We start from the raw sequence: 15,416 nt of genomic DNA on the forward strand, positions 1-15,416 counted from the left end.
AGAACCTCCAACGGGTAACACCACCGCAGGCAGGTGGGATGTTAAACAATTGTTGTTGATTGTTTCTGGCAAATACCTTTGGGGACAGGGCATTTCTCAGATTAAAAAAAAAAAAAAAAAAAGCCAACTAAAAGTGAATGCTTAGGCCAAATAGTGACAGTTCTCTAAATTGAGTTTTGGTGAACTCTAAACTTATTCTGCCCCTCCAGCTATGGTAGTTCCAAGATTGTTTGGAAGGCTATCATGGGTCTCAGGGGCAGGAGTTCAAGGCCAGTTAAAAGGACATAAAGCCTGTCATTTTTCTTGAGTAAATGCTTCTTGGATGGTTGAAAGCCTTTAGCTAGTTTCCAGAGTTCTGAAACAGTGGATTTTTAGTTTTTGCCAGCATTCTCCTTGCTTTTATGGTAGAGATTTTAGAGGTCCTTCCCCTACCATTCCACAAGTGCCCCCTATATTACAAAATTTAATAATGGAGTTTTAGCACTTGTTTTTTCATATATTGAGTCTCCAATATCATAGGTGACTGGGATTTCTGTCCATTGCTGTGAACTATCTGTGGAAATATTAATTTCAGTTCTGAGAAAGAAAGTGCTCTAAGTCCACAAAGCTTGAGAAGCCATAGTTTCTTATCAAAGGCTCTCAAGATAATGAAAATAAACAGAGGCAAAATTTGACTTTTCTGGCCATAAAAATAGAATAATAGTTTATAATGATCCAACTAAGTTCTTATTCTCAAAGGCTGGTTTTACACCATACCCTGCCTTGAATAAGTGATGTGGTTTCTCAGAGAGCTTGTTTCATCTTTAGTAAAATGGAGACAATACCTGACAATGGAGCAGTACAATAAGATGTAATGTAGGTGTGAAATTATTTTTTTTTTATAAAGTTTATTTAAGTAATCTCTACATCCATGTGCAGCTCAAACTCATGACACCAAGACTAAGAGTTGCAAGCTCTTCTGACGAGCCGGCCAGGTGCCCTATAAGTACTTTATAAATAGTAAAATGCCATGCTCAACATATGCATATGAAATTGAGTTGTGGTATATATGGTATAGTTTAACAAAAGCTATGATGTTGTAAGGACTAGATAACATGTAATATTATGTAATTAGAGCATTTAACTAGAAATAGCCAAATTTAAAAATAGAAAACACTTTAGAAAATTTACTCTTGGGCTATGTACATTTCCCTATAAAATTTGGTGTAAATTTTTAAATAGTTCAGAAGTCACCCCCCCACCCACTTAGAAATCTCTGCTGCCTCTGTTCCTTCCACCTGTTCCCTACTTGTTGTGCTACAGGAGAAACATTTTTGTTTTCTTTCTTGTCCATATTCTTTTATCCAAATGTGAGAAAATATTAATATACACCATCATACATTTTGTATTTGCAATCTCAATGAAGAAACTTGTTACCACCATTTTGTTAATCCTAATGCCAAGACAGTAAATTGATCAATTACACAGTAAGTAGCAGGGTTGGGACTAAATCCAGGCTTGCTGATACCAAGGTACCCACAGATGAACTTTTTGTGGAATAGGGTAAATCTTCCAGAAAACTGTATATTGAGCTGTGTTCTTAAAATATCTGCCTTTCAGATCGGTGGACCAGACAATGCCCGGCTAACTTCTCGTTTTGGGGAAGAATATGTCAACATCATGAACATGCTTGTTTTCACACTCCCTGGAACTCCCATAACTTACTATGGGGAAGAAATAGGAATGAGAAATATTTTAGTCACAAATTTCAATGAAAGCTATGATGTTGTAAGTTAACATAAGAATTTACTATTCCTATTCTATGGCTGAAAATGATTACTCTCTGCTTTCCTTTCTTATTATTAGTCAACTGTCTTGGTTGGGGGCTTAAAAATGCTGTTTCCTAAGACATACAACTGAATTGTTAGAGCCCAGGAATCTATGTTGTTTTCCATCTGATTCGTAGGCACATTAGACTTTGAGATCCCATGTTTTGAGTTTGGAATATTACTTATTGCCCTCCACCTGAAATATGGAGTTAGGATCATTAATTATACTGCTTGTCTGTACTGCTAGATTTCTTTGAACACAGAATTTCATCCTTTAAAAAAAAATTCGTCCTTTCACGTTAACAAATTGTAAATGCACAGCCTCAGACTTCAGTGGTTTTTATTTTGTTTTTGTTTTATGAATCTCAAAATTGTGTTGTTGGGTGAACCTGAAATAATTTGTATGGTTAGTTTTCTATGTTAGGAGATCCAATTTCCCTAATATTTATTTGGTGTGTATTTCCTAAATTTGTGTATGTGCACTCATGAGCAATAACTAGGCTGGATAAAAGAGGACAGAATTGTCCTCTTACTTATACATGGCTGCATCACTGTACCACAGAATGAATTGGTAACAGTACATTTTGAAATCATACATTACTCATTTTTAGGGAAAAAAAGCAGACTCCAAGCATGTATCAAAGTCTAGTTACTATAGTTTATTGAAACTCAAGATGTCACTATTTTCCAAAAAAAGTGTGAAGCTGGCTTAAGTTAAGGAATTAATTATGAAGTAAATTATGGACAAATGATTTTTCTTTTACTAACTAGACCAATGTTTTCTCTTTATGGTCTTTTGACACAGAATACTCTTCTCTCAAAGTCACCAATGCAGTGGGACAATAGCTCAAATGCTGGTTTTTCTGAAGCCAATCACACCTGGTTACCCACCAGTTCAGATTACCATACTGTGAATGTTGATGTAAGTATCAAAATGTTAATCTGATTCCAGAAACAGGAAATGAGTTTCTGTGCCTGAGGGTAACTAAAATTTTAACTGATGCTCTCCCTAAATCAATCACATAGACTTCTCTTACAGTTTTTAAATCATTACAAACTGGTACATAAGTACACCATGTGAAATATAGTATAGAATATATTATTCACTGGCAAGACTAGCTATTTGTTTTCCTTTCCTGCCCACAAAAGGAAGGAAAGGAGACCCATCAAGGCTATTTACCTGGAGAAACCAAGACATTCATAAAAGTCAGTGAATTCATAAAAGTAGCTGTTCTGGAAAAGTACATCCTTTGGCTTTTGCCCATACTATTTATTGTTCTTGGGTGATCAAGTTTGCCAAATCCAGCTGGTTTGCAGAAAACTGGTTTGCTCAATTTGGCAAAGTGCTAAGTATATTTCCTTAGACCAGAGCAGTATGAAATGGCTCCAAGTGGAATCATGTGCCAGAGAAATTACTAGCATTCCACGAGACTTAAAAAATTTCCCCTTACCCCAAAATATAGATGACATACAATGTTATATTAGTTTCAGGTGTACATGTAGTGATTTGACAATGCTCACACCACAGTAAGTGCAATCTTCCCATGTTATTGTTTTGGGCTTTATGCAAACCGTCCTGTTCCTACAGCTCCCTGATCCAAACTCCAGAGGCTTCAGGGATATAGTATTAGTTTTGTTTTATATATTCATAGGTCTTTGAAAACAAAAATATGTATTTTAACATTTGTGTTTTGGATTAAATCTCTTGATTTTTGTTATGTCCTATACATAAGAAATCCAATAGGGACTCCTAGATGGTTTAATGGTTGAGCATCTACCTTTGGGTCAGGTTGTGATCCCGGGATCAAGTCCTGCATCAGGCTCACAGAAGGGAGCCTGCTTCTCCCCCTGCCTCTCTCTCTGTCTTTCATGAATAAGGAAAAGAAAAAAAGAAATCCTACATAAAAATGTATATCAGAAAGATGAAAAAGTGCAAGTGCAAATTAAAATTTTTTCTATAACACTAGTCAAGCCTTTCAAATGATCATGAGTAACAAAATGTCTCAAGCAATGCTATTTAATAAAATCTACAAAAGCCCTAGAGATAGGTAAAAATTTAAGTAACTTCTAAAGGAAAGTAAAATTAAGCTTCCCATAATTATTAGAGGTAGGTAACTAAAGACAAGGGGTATCAAAATGCAAAAGTAAATGGATCACCAAGAATCACACCATATTTGAGAAAACTTAAGATGAGACACTCCACTCTTACCAGAACAGTAGAAAGTAGAGGGGATATAGCAAACATTAGATATCTTAGAAATGTAGAACATTGTGAAACACTGAAATAGAAATTCTAATTAGGGTGTTGGAAAACTGATCCAGAGGCTCCTCCCAGAATGCACTGTAAAAAAGCAAAATAAAACAAGAAAAATTTTGGTGTTTCTAGAAGAGAAGAGAAACTAAACTCAGAGAAATTTTCTTTTCTAGAATGGCAAGAATAAAGAAAATACCCTAAAAATATGTAGAAACCAAAACCAAACTTGCCCGAGGAAAGGACTGAGAGTTGGATTGGCTTCTCAAGAGGATCCTAGAACACGTTAGAACTTTAATCTTTAATAAAAGTGTGATGGAAATCTGATTCTATACCTATAATCCTGTATCCATTCAAATTAGTATTCAAGAATATAGATCTGGAAAAGGACCCCAATTTTTGCATATATAGTTTCTGAAGGAATAATCAGGAACTCAGAAAATGAATCTAAAAAGACAGTGATGTAGGGTGCTGGCTGGCTTAGAGCATGTGACTCTCAATTTCAGGGTTTTGAGTCCCAAATTGTGTGTAGAGATGGCTTTAAAAAAAAAAAAGACATGATATATAAAACACTGTCAGGAAAGGATCAACAGAACTTAAGGATATTTTTTGATATACAATGTAAAAAAAAGGTAAAGAAGATATTCTGAAACAAAAATCTTAGTGATTGACTTCTAAATATGGAAAGTGGCAGGAGAGCAGGCAGCATGGTCTTTTCAGGGCATGGAAACAGAGTAATTCACTCTGGATTTGAGCTGCCTAGTGGCCATTAAATGGACTGAAAAATTCACTTTCTGTGACACACTGGCACCATTTCAAGTGTACTGTAGCTAGTGGCTACCACATTGGACAGCACAGATACAGAACACTTCCAGCACCGCAGGTAGTACATTTAGACAGCATTGCTCCAAATGTCAAGAAAAAAATATTTTTAAATGGGCACTGCAATTTTAAGTGTATAATTTTCAAAGAACATTAGAAGGAAAATTATTACATCAAATCAATTCGATGTTAAAAAGGATGAAAATAGCACAATTATAAATAAAGGGCTGTAGGATTATATCTGAACATATGATAATCACAAATATAAATGGTGAAATTCACCTACTAGAAGATAAAAACTCTCAGATTAAGATACCAAGACAAAATCTGACATAAGACCTGCTAAAATAAAAATTTAAAAATAAAGCTTGCCTCCTGACTATAGCTATCAAACCAAAAATGCATCTAACCTTTTGAACGCAGTAACTTCATTCTGTGAATACCTGCTTATGTGGAAAATGATAAATATTCAAGGATCTCTATCACATCATTTTTTAAAAAAGAAGATGACTTGAAAATGATTTAAATATTTTATCAATAGAAAGTTGACTTGGTTATGGTTAATTTATAAAATGGACTAGTATGCAGCTTTAAAAAAGAATGCACTGATATTATGAAACTATCTCTAACATGTACTAAATAAGAAATAGCATCTATAATGGTATCATGCCATAGTGAAAAAGTAGACGTACATGTTTGCACAGGCACAACATGTATCACACATAATCATAATAGTGTCTATTTCTGAGAGAGGAAGTGAAAAGCTAGGGGTGGTATTAGGAAAAACCTTATTTTATATATTGTTCTCATAAATTTTATACTGTGTGCATGCATTTCCTACTAGAAGAATAAAGTTACAAAAAGCAGGTGTGGAAATATTTAATAGCAGACAAAATAGAATTCAATATGAAAAGCGTTATGAGGCAAATGCAATTCTCAAAAATTGATAAAAGAACATTCCACTACAAGTCATGAATCTATGCATCTAACAATAGCTCCAAAATTTATAAAACAAGTACTATGAGAAATGTCAAGAGAAAGTGACAAATCCACAATTACAGAGAGACAGGTCAACATACTTTTAGGAAGGAGACACAAATAATAGTTAACACTTACTGGGCACTTCTTTGTGAGTGGCACTGAACTATACTTTTCCATGCATTATCTAAGGCTATAGGAAATGTTAATAGTAATTTGACAAGTCATATACATACACCATATACATATACCATAAATACCTTTGTACCTGTTAATAGAGAATAAACATTTTTTCAGACATTCAGTAGATGTTCACTGAAGACCACACATTAGGCACTTGCCCCCAAATAACAGTAACAGCAACAACAGCCAACACCACCACTGCAGTCAACATGGCTGGCAAGAGTCCAAGGAAATGAACATTACCACTGATTTGGCAATAGCTCTGATGAAGACTAATTTGGCATTATGAATCAAGTGTCCATACTCTTTGACATAGCAATTGTCTTTCTGTACTAAATAACTCAAATATGAGGGATGCACAGAAAATATTAGAAAGTTGAATGTTGAAATGAGAGAGATGATTAAGTATGGTATATCCATCCAATAGAATATTATCTTGTCATTATTAAAATGACATTTTAACATAATAACAGGAGAAGATGCCTGAAATGTTAAAGGAAAACACAACATTAAATTGTATATTTTTTATATAGCTGTGAAATAAAGCCTGATCTTCCTTAATGGACACACATTAAAGTAGTACAATTTTTAACTTTCCCTTTAGGGAAAGCATTTTGCTTTTTATCCCTTTTTGCAACCTCCTGTTCACCATTAGCTATTGTAAGAATACATATCTGCTGAAGTTAAAACAACCCACATATTATTCTACAAAACAGAACAGAGAGGCCCTCAGAGTCCACAGCCACAGTGGCTGCTTTTCTATCAGTTACAATGTAGCATAAAGGGACTGTATTTAGGCAAGTTAAACACCAGATAACTTAGACATGGACATTTGGTTAGGGATTCCTAAGTGGAGTCAAATTTGGTCCCTCATCATCTCTGGCCAAGATGTAGCAGAGCACTGTGCATACGATGACTCCCTGAATTTGCAATACCTCTCAATAGTTAAACTATTCTTATCTACCTATCAATACATATAACTTGGTAGTCATTTTAAGAAGCACAAACTGAGGCAAATTTTTTGGGGAAGGAAGTTTCTATTTGATACCAAAAATATATTAAAAAAACCCCAAACAACTCTTAGAATCAAACCTTTATGTTGATTTTTTTTTTTTAAATAGGTCCAAAAGACTCAGTCCAGATCAGCATTGAAGTTATATCAAGAATTAAGTTTGCTTCATGCCAATGACCTGCTCCTCAGCAGGGGCTGGTTTTGCTATTTGAGGAATGACAGCCACTCTGTTGTATATGCAAGAGAGCTGGATGGCATCGATAGAGTCTTTCTTGTGGTTCTGAATTTTGGAGAATTATCACTGGTAAATCTCCAGGAAATGATTTCCAACATTCCCGCAAGAATGAGAATAAGGTTAAGTACTAATTCTGCTGACGATCGCAATACAGTTGATACGAATGCCATTTTACTGGATAAAGGAGAAGGCCTCATCCTTGAATACAACACGAACGATCTCCTTCATCACCAAACAGCTTTCAAAGACAGATGTTTTGTTTCCAATCGGGCATGCTATTCCAGTGTATTAAACATACTGCACAGCTTGTGTTAGGCACCTCTATGAAAGAGATGAAGACACTGGCATTCTGTTTTATTACAAGCATTTGCAGTAACTTCATGTATAGCATGCTGCTGGGTAAAAACAGCTTGAATGCAAAGGTTCCCAAATGTTTTTTAAAAATAATAAAATTATCACTTGCAGAACTTGTAACTTTGTTGAGATAGTATTAATACAAGAGATGATCGGAACCTCAGGACTCCAGATATTAGAAAGATCTGCTGAATTCTAATGTGAAGAATGTTATCTTTTTCGTAAAATACAGGCATAGAAAATTGGAGGATGACTTACTGCTGAAGTGTCTTAAAAACATTCACTAGCAAAGAGGCAGGACCTTGATTTGTAAACTTTTCAAAGAAAATGTTAGAACAGACAAAAAACAAAGCTGTTCTGATGGGGGTGTGGGGAGAGTTGTGCTGTCACCAATCCTTCCTTCACCCCCAACTCCATGTCCTTCTGAGGAGCATGGTTTGAAAACTACTTTCCCAGGCTGAGGGGCATATGCACCAGTGAAGAGAATGACATAAGCAAGTGAGATGTACATTAGACAAAGTTTGGATGGAGAAGCAAATTTTAGAAAATTACTAACTTAAAAAAAAAATCTCACTTTTGCTTACCCAATTGGAAATAAGACTATGAAATATTTCAGTGTTTCCAATTCTCATGGAATGCAGCATTTCAGAATTTTAGGTATTTCTTAAGATTCTCGAATATACTGGTGCTGTCAAGTCCAAGTTCCTCGTACAAGAATTTAATTTGGGCTGTAATCTAAAAGAAACACATTAAAAAATTAGAAGGCCTCTGTTGTAAAACTCCAGTGCTAAAGCTCTTGATCTATCCATCTTCACCTAAGCCTTAAGTCAGCAACTTATGGCAAAGGTACTTTTATTATTTGGGACAGAGGCAGAAGGTGCTCCCAAAAATTAAGATTCCATTACTTTCTTTAATAGATCTCATTTACAAGTGTTAAGAGGGAACCCTTTTTCTCGACTGACTTCACTGTTCTTCCTCTCCGCCCCCCCACTCCCCCGACAGTTAATGAAGCAGCTATCATAAACCCTGATGCAATCACTGAAATGTTAACTGCAACACATTTCTACTTGTGCATCTGGAAACTGAGAGAGGCTTGATAACATACCTTTTTGTGGGAATCCTCAATTACATGATTGCCTCCAGGCTGAATATCTAAAACAACATTGGGGGCCTGATAACCTGAAAGAATTAACATGAAACAATTAGGTTTTTTGAGACTCATTTTTCACCCTCTTTCCTCCCACATGTGCTATTAAAATAATAAATGAAGGAAAAAGGCATAAACTATCACCACCAAGAAAGAGATGGGAGGGGGCAAGCAGTAGAAGGCAGACTTCTGAAACAGAGAAAGCAGGAGGAGGAGAACCAGTGGCTGAAGACACTAGATGGAAGACATTTGGAGAGCCACATGGAGAAGGTTGTGTCACAAGAGGAAGCCAACTGGCCCTATGGAATCAGAGTCTTTGCGACCTGGAAATAGCTTCTATTGTAGTAGGTGAGTGTGAAGCATGGAGTGAAAACAAGGTGACTGAAAACTTGTATATGGGTCCCTCCCACCCTAAGCCCAGAAGGTCTTGTTAAGGAAGAAAGGTAATAGTTCTTGTCCAGTGAAATGGAAAGATCTAGAGAAAATTACAGCAGCTAGCTTGGGCACTGAAGCTCCAGAGCAAAAGCTTCAGAATCTCTTTTTTAGAGGTTTCCAAGAATAATGGCTCAATTAATATTATTAAATGAATGTTTTATGACAGTACATCTCTAAGTTGTATTTGATGTTTAAACTTATTTTTCTTTGTGCCTTGCCTACCTTATTTTAATATTTCCTTTCAAAAAGAGACAAGTATAGTCATTTAATATGACTCAACTGAGTAGTCAACATAGGAAAACCAATTTTTGTCCAAAATCACAGGCAGATGACTTAGTCTACAGTGTAAAGTGTATTACCGAGCAGTATGTGGAAGGGAATAGTCCATTTAGCTACATTCCCTGCATACAGGTAGTCTCCTACCTTCACCAGTGTCCTTAGCATGCTCTGTAATGGCTTCCTTGAGTTTCTCAGTATAGTTTACAATTCCTTTCAGAGGTACACGCTCATCGTTTTCATAAGCCGTGATATGAATAGAAGGATAATGCTGAAAGAAAATAGATGCAAAGTTTACATTATTCCTTATGGTCCTTTTCTACCCTATAGATTATGAAAAAGAACTACCTCCAATTTTTTTATCTAGGTGCCAGATATATTTTCTTCTCATTTGTTTTTTTGAAGAGTTATTTATGTATTGGATTTTATATACATACATACATACATACATACATACATACATCTATCTATCTATATTTTTTAAAGATTTTATTTATTCATGAGAGAGAGAGAGAGAGAGAGAGAGAGGCAGAGACACAGGCAGAGGGAGAAGCAGGCTCCCCATAGGGAGCCTGATGTGGGGCTTGATCCCGGGACTCCAGGATCATGCCCTAAGCCGAAGGCAGACACTCAACCTCTGAGCCACCCAGGCGTCCCTCTCATTTGCTTTTGAGAGATATACAGCATTATAGTACTAGACCACTTGCTACCTGGAATAGCCTTTCCTTGGCTAGCAAGACCATGATCATATCTAATCTATTCTATTGAACTATTAAATTGAGTATTAACAGAGATGTTGCTGAGAGGTGTTTGGGTATTTTGAGCAGAAATAACTTAAAACCCCAGTAAAAATTCCTGCCTCAGCATGGTAAGTATCCCTTTGATGATCTTTTCTATCACTTTAGGATAGTGTATCACAACTTGCACTACCTGTGGCTTGATATTTTGATAGGGACAGTAACGTTTTATGTAGTTCTTGTGTTTTTCATCAGATGAAGGATTTCCCCATTCTTCTAATTCTTCTAATGTCAGAGGAAGTGTAGTGTCCATCATGGTGTTGAGAACATCCAGGAAAGGTGCCTTAAAAAAAAAAAAAAAAAAAAGCCAAAGAAATTTAAATTTTGACTAATAAGTTGTCAAAATGAGTTTCAGAAAGACATTTTATTTTATGAATATACATATGGACATGAGAGAACAAAAGTCAAGAAGCCATGTGGATTCCCAGGAGGTGGACTAACTACTCAGTCCTTAACTAGGTCCTGTGATTTTATAACTGGCCTTTATGGTTTTCAGACTCTGAAAATGATGATGTTATACGTCATGTTTATATATGTGTATACACACACACACACACATATGTATAACAAAACAAAAAATGTTTTCTAATTTCACAATTTTTTAGTTTGATGCCTTTATTTATACATATTTTTTTTTTTAAAGGGGGCATTTACACTGAAGTTTTTTTTTTAAATTTTTATTTATTTATGACAGTCACACAGAGAGAGACAGAGAGAGAGGCAGAGACACAGGCAGAGGGAGAAGCAGGCTCCATGCACCGGGAGCCCGACGTGGGATTCAATCCCGGGTCTCCAGGATCGCGCCCTGAGCCAAAGGCAGGTGCCAAACCGCTGCGCAACCCAGGGATCCCCCACACATATTTTATATAAAAGTAAGAAATGCTACTACTTTACATTCATTAGAATGGGTACTATTAAAAAACTTAAAAAAAACAAACAAACAAATAACAGTGTTAACAAGGATGTGGAGAAATTGGAACCCTTATGCACTGTTGGTAGGAATGTAAAATGGTGCAGATGGTATGCTAGTTTCTCAAAAAACTAAACTCAGAATTACCATATAATCCAGCAATTCTATTTCTAGGTATATATCCCAAAGATTAAAAGCAGGTTCTTGCAGAATATAACCATATCTGTAGCAGCATTATAAACAACAGCCAAAAGATGTTAGCAACTCAAGTGTCTGTCCACTGGTGGATGAATGGATAAGCAAAATATACACAATGACACAAATATTATTCAGCCTTAAAAAGGAAGGAAATTCTGACATATACTATGATAATAGATAGACCCTGAACCTTATCTAAGTGAAATAAACCAGTTACAAAAAGATAAATATGTATGATTACATTTGTAGGAGGTAGACTCTAATCTATAGAGACAGAGCAGAGTGGTGGTTCTAAGGGGAAGGGAGAATTGGGGAGTTGCTATTTAATAAGTGCAGAGTTTTGATTTTGCAAGATGAAGAGTTCTGGAGATTGGTTGCACAACAATGTGAACATACTTAACACACATGAACTGTATACTTGAAAATGGTTAAGATGTTAAATTTATTTTCTCACAAAAATTTAAAAAACCCAACATGAATAATTCCTTACCAGTTGGGACATTTTACATAAAAAAAAAAAAAAGGCAATAAATGTTAATTGAAGAAAATCTAGAAAATATACAACCTCAAAGGAGGAAAAAACATTCACTGGCTTATAACCAGTGTTAAAACATTTAATAAAATGGCAGCTGCTTTTTTTTCACTTGTAGTCTTCTGTTAACATGCTTTTCAGCTTTCTCTTGTATTAACATTAACCTAGTGGGCAAAAGTAATTCCTTCTGGCTGCTTAGCATCTGGACTCCACTTTTTTGCATTTAAACTATTCCTAACCTTATGAGGCAGAGCCTGCCTCTCAGTATGGAGCTGTTAAATGCCAGGTAGTTCCCTTCTCCGTTTTCCCCACAGCATGGAGTAGCTACATGACTTGGGTTTACCAAATCAGACATAATAATGTGCTCCAGACTTTGGGAAGTTTGTGGCTTAAAGTAGGGACCACGAGAATTTCTTCTGGCAAAAGCGACACATTTATGTTGAGTTTTCAGATGCAGCACTGGGAGTATACGGTGACTTGTGCCCAGCAATAGCGGCAGTGATAGCTTCACTGGGCCAGTTTTATGGTATATATGGATATGTTTCTGGCCGTGTAGCCTCTATAAGATTAGTTCTATGCCTGCCCTTTCCCAATACCTTTTAATAAATCTCTTTTCTGCTTAAATTAATCAGAGCTAGTATTCGGTGCTTCTAATTAAAACTATGGATCCTCTATTGTTGGATATTTAGGTTGATTCTACTTCACTATTACAAGCAACATGGGGTAAATACTCTTATACACACATTTCTGATGATTTCCTTTCTAATTTCTAAAATCAAAGATCAGCTGTATTTTTTTTTTTTATATTGTAAGAAACTTACTATCTTTGTATATAGGTTTTCTTCCCTCTGTACTTAGCATTTATTTCTACCTAAAAAAGTAGATTTGTAGATCAGGATTATTTAACACTTAATAAGAGAAGCCTAGAGTGTATACCCCATAAAAGAAACCTAAAATAATTTACTCTCTCCATCCCAGCTCTTCTTTTCTAGAGTCTGACCAGGAGCAAAATGATGAAAGTGAAACAAGTGGCTATAATACTTCTAAATTTCGGACACCAGGAAAAGATTATACAGTTGACCCTTGAAAGACATAGGTTTAAACTATGGAAGACCCCTTACACTTTTTTTTTTTTTTAAAGATTTTATTTTATTTATTCATGAAAGACACAGAGAGACAGGCAGAGACACAGACAGAGGGAGAAGCAGGCTCCCTGCAGGGAGCCTGATGTGGGATGTGATCCCAGGATCCCAGAATCAGGACCTGAGCCAAAAGCAGATGCTCAACCACGGGCCAACCAGGCGTCCCACACCTGGATTTTTTTTTTTAAGTATACATATGGTACTATATAAACAAATGTATTTTTCTTTTTTTCTTTTTTAAGATTTTATTTATTTATTCATGAGAGACACAGAGAGAGAGAGAGGCAGAGACACAGGCAAAGGGAGATGCAGGCTCTATGCAGGGAGCCCGACATGGGACTTGATCCCGGGTCTCCAGGATCATACCCTGGGCTGCAGGTGGCGCTAAACCACTGCGCCAACAAGGCTGCCCCAAATGTATTTTTCTTATGATCATCTTAACATCTTTTCTCTAGCTTATTTTTAAGAACACAGTATATAATTTATAGACCATATAAAATATGTGTTAATCAACTGTTTATATTATTGGTAAGGTTTCTGGTCAATGGCAGGCTGTTAAGTTTTTGCAGAGTCCAAAGTTATACATGGATTTTGGACTGGGGGCGGCAGGGGAGGTGTTTGGTGTCTCTAACCCCCATGTTGTTCAAGGGTCAACCGTGGAGACTTTTAAGGTCAAAACAAAATATTTAAATTACAATATAGAAAAACCACCCACTTAAAGACCTTTATGAATGGAGTATCTAAAAATAGAGAGCCTCTACATCTAGTACTGAAATGCTCATGGGCAATATAATATAGTCAAAGGATTTCGTGGACTCCGGAGTTGCAGTGTCCTCTGCCTGATTCCCTGGAACTAGTGAATCACATATGCTCTCTTTTCTAGCAATTCTAAATGTTTTTAGAAATAAGAAATAACTAATGAGAACAGCCATTAATATCTTTCAATGGAAGAAAGGATAAATAAAGGAGAAGTAATTAGAGTAAAAGAAGTTTAGAATAGAGCTCCAATTCTGTGTTTAAAATTTAAAGGCTTTGCTACACTCCTGTGTTATGGTAAAACTGGAACAGAAATATTTTTCAGAGTAGCTTATGGCTTCATGCCTTCCCACTCTGTACATAGTAGAGAACAGAGTATACTCACCTCCAAAGTCACAGCTCTCAGCAGCTCTGGATTAGAATTACACAATGCTCCCACAAGCACCCCTCCAGCACTGAAAGCAGTCAGGGTTGTTAGACTTGGCTGAGAAAAGCCTTGGCCATGAAGCGTCTTAATGCAAGCCTCTAAGTCAGCAAGGCCATTGAGTTTTTTAGTTAGACGGCCATCAGCGTGCCACTGGAGGCCTAACTCACCACCACCTCTGAAATTAAAGGGCAAAAAATTTTTTTAGTGGGGCAAACATATTAATAAGTCAGGGTCAGCAAACTGTAGCTGGTGGGCAAATATTTACTCAGAGGTCTGTTTTTCCCCCCCTTAAATGGCCTTAGAGCTAAGAATGATCTTTAAAGGTTGGGAGAAAACAACAACCACCACCAAGAATATACAATAGAGACCATATGTGGCCTATAAAGCCTGAAATATTTACTATTCAGTTTTTTTAGAGAAAAGGTTTGCCAATCTCTGATATAGACAGTCAAAAATGGATTTCATAAATGTCTTAAAAATAAGTCACTGTCATTTTTTTATTCATTCATTTAAAAAGTAGGTTCTACATGCAATGTAGGGCTTGAATTTATGGCCTCAAGCACAATGTAGGGCTTGAACTTATGCTGCTCCAACTGAGCCAGTCACACACCCCTAAACAAATACGTTTTGGGTACCTCCTACTGTATACCAGGCATTGTGCTAAATGCCGGCCTTATAAATATACAAAAGCAAAAATCTGCCCTGAAGATTATAAGTTTGGGGGTAAAGAAAAGAGCTGCCAAGCAATGTGGTTGCTGCTTTTACACAGGGTATTTAAAGTTATCAAAGAAGCAGCAGGAAGAACATCCACCTGTTAGGTGAGAGGTATATACTTCCTAAAACAAATGCTTGAGGAGGAGATGAAATGTAAGCCACGTCTTAGAGGAAGAATATGAGTTCCCAGAGTGCAAAGAAGGGGGAAACATCAAGACATGGCAGGTGCAAAGGCACAAAAGGGAAAGAGTTTATCAGGTGAAAGGATGTAATAAGGCTACAGTGCAGGACGCATTTGGGCAGTATTCACAGCTATTACTACAGAGATAAACCAGGTTATAAGGATGTTAAAATACTACACTGAAGAGTTTGGATTTTATTTCAAAGGTGGAAAGGTAGAGAAGGATTTTAAGCAGAAACATAAAATAGTATTTGTGTC

General features: G+C 36.3%; 2 protein-coding genes across 14 annotated transcripts in view; one reads left to right on the forward strand and one right to left on the reverse strand.

Annotated features, from left to right (window-relative positions):
* Positions 1-11,724, forward strand: part of SLC3A1 (solute carrier family 3 member 1) — a 48,437-nt gene extending 36,713 nt beyond the window's left edge. The window contains exons 8-11 of one of the 3 annotated variants that reach the window (XM_072768209.1): positions 1,600-1,767; positions 2,614-2,730; positions 8,914-9,138; positions 10,993-11,724. In XM_072768209.1, coding sequence (XP_072624310.1) covers positions 1,600-1,767; positions 2,614-2,730; positions 8,914-9,123 — 495 coding nt within the window. In that variant the 3' untranslated portion in view covers positions 9,124-9,138; positions 10,993-11,724. Of the gene's footprint in view, positions 1-1,599; positions 1,768-2,613; positions 2,731-7,163; positions 7,764-8,913; positions 9,394-10,992 lie in introns of those variants that run through there. The other 2 variants (XM_072768207.1, XM_072768208.1) reach the window with 2 other exon arrangements.
* Positions 1-15,416, reverse strand: part of PREPL (prolyl endopeptidase like) — a 69,837-nt gene that overhangs the window by 5,266 nt on the left and 49,155 nt on the right. For 6 of the 11 annotated variants that reach the window (XM_072768202.1, XM_072768201.1, XM_072768206.1 and 3 more), the window contains 5 exons: positions 14,222-14,438; positions 10,432-10,581; positions 9,649-9,772; positions 8,749-8,822; positions 5,745-8,378 (listed from right to left, as the gene is read on the reverse strand). In XM_072768202.1, the coding sequence (XP_072624303.1) occupies positions 8,289-8,378; positions 8,749-8,822; positions 9,649-9,772; positions 10,432-10,581; positions 14,222-14,438 (655 nt within the window). In that variant the 3' untranslated portion in view covers positions 5,745-8,288. Of the gene's footprint in view, positions 1-2,446; positions 4,150-5,744; positions 8,379-8,748; positions 8,823-9,648; positions 9,773-10,431; positions 10,582-14,221; positions 14,439-15,416 lie in introns of those variants that run through there. The other 5 variants (XR_012003332.1, XR_012003329.1, XR_012003333.1 and 2 more) reach the window with 3 other exon arrangements.

This window comes from Canis lupus, chromosome 11 (genome assembly GCF_048164855.1).
Source record: "Canis lupus baileyi chromosome 11, mCanLup2.hap1, whole genome shotgun sequence".
NCBI lineage: Eukaryota > Metazoa > Chordata > Mammalia > Carnivora > Canidae > Canis > Canis lupus.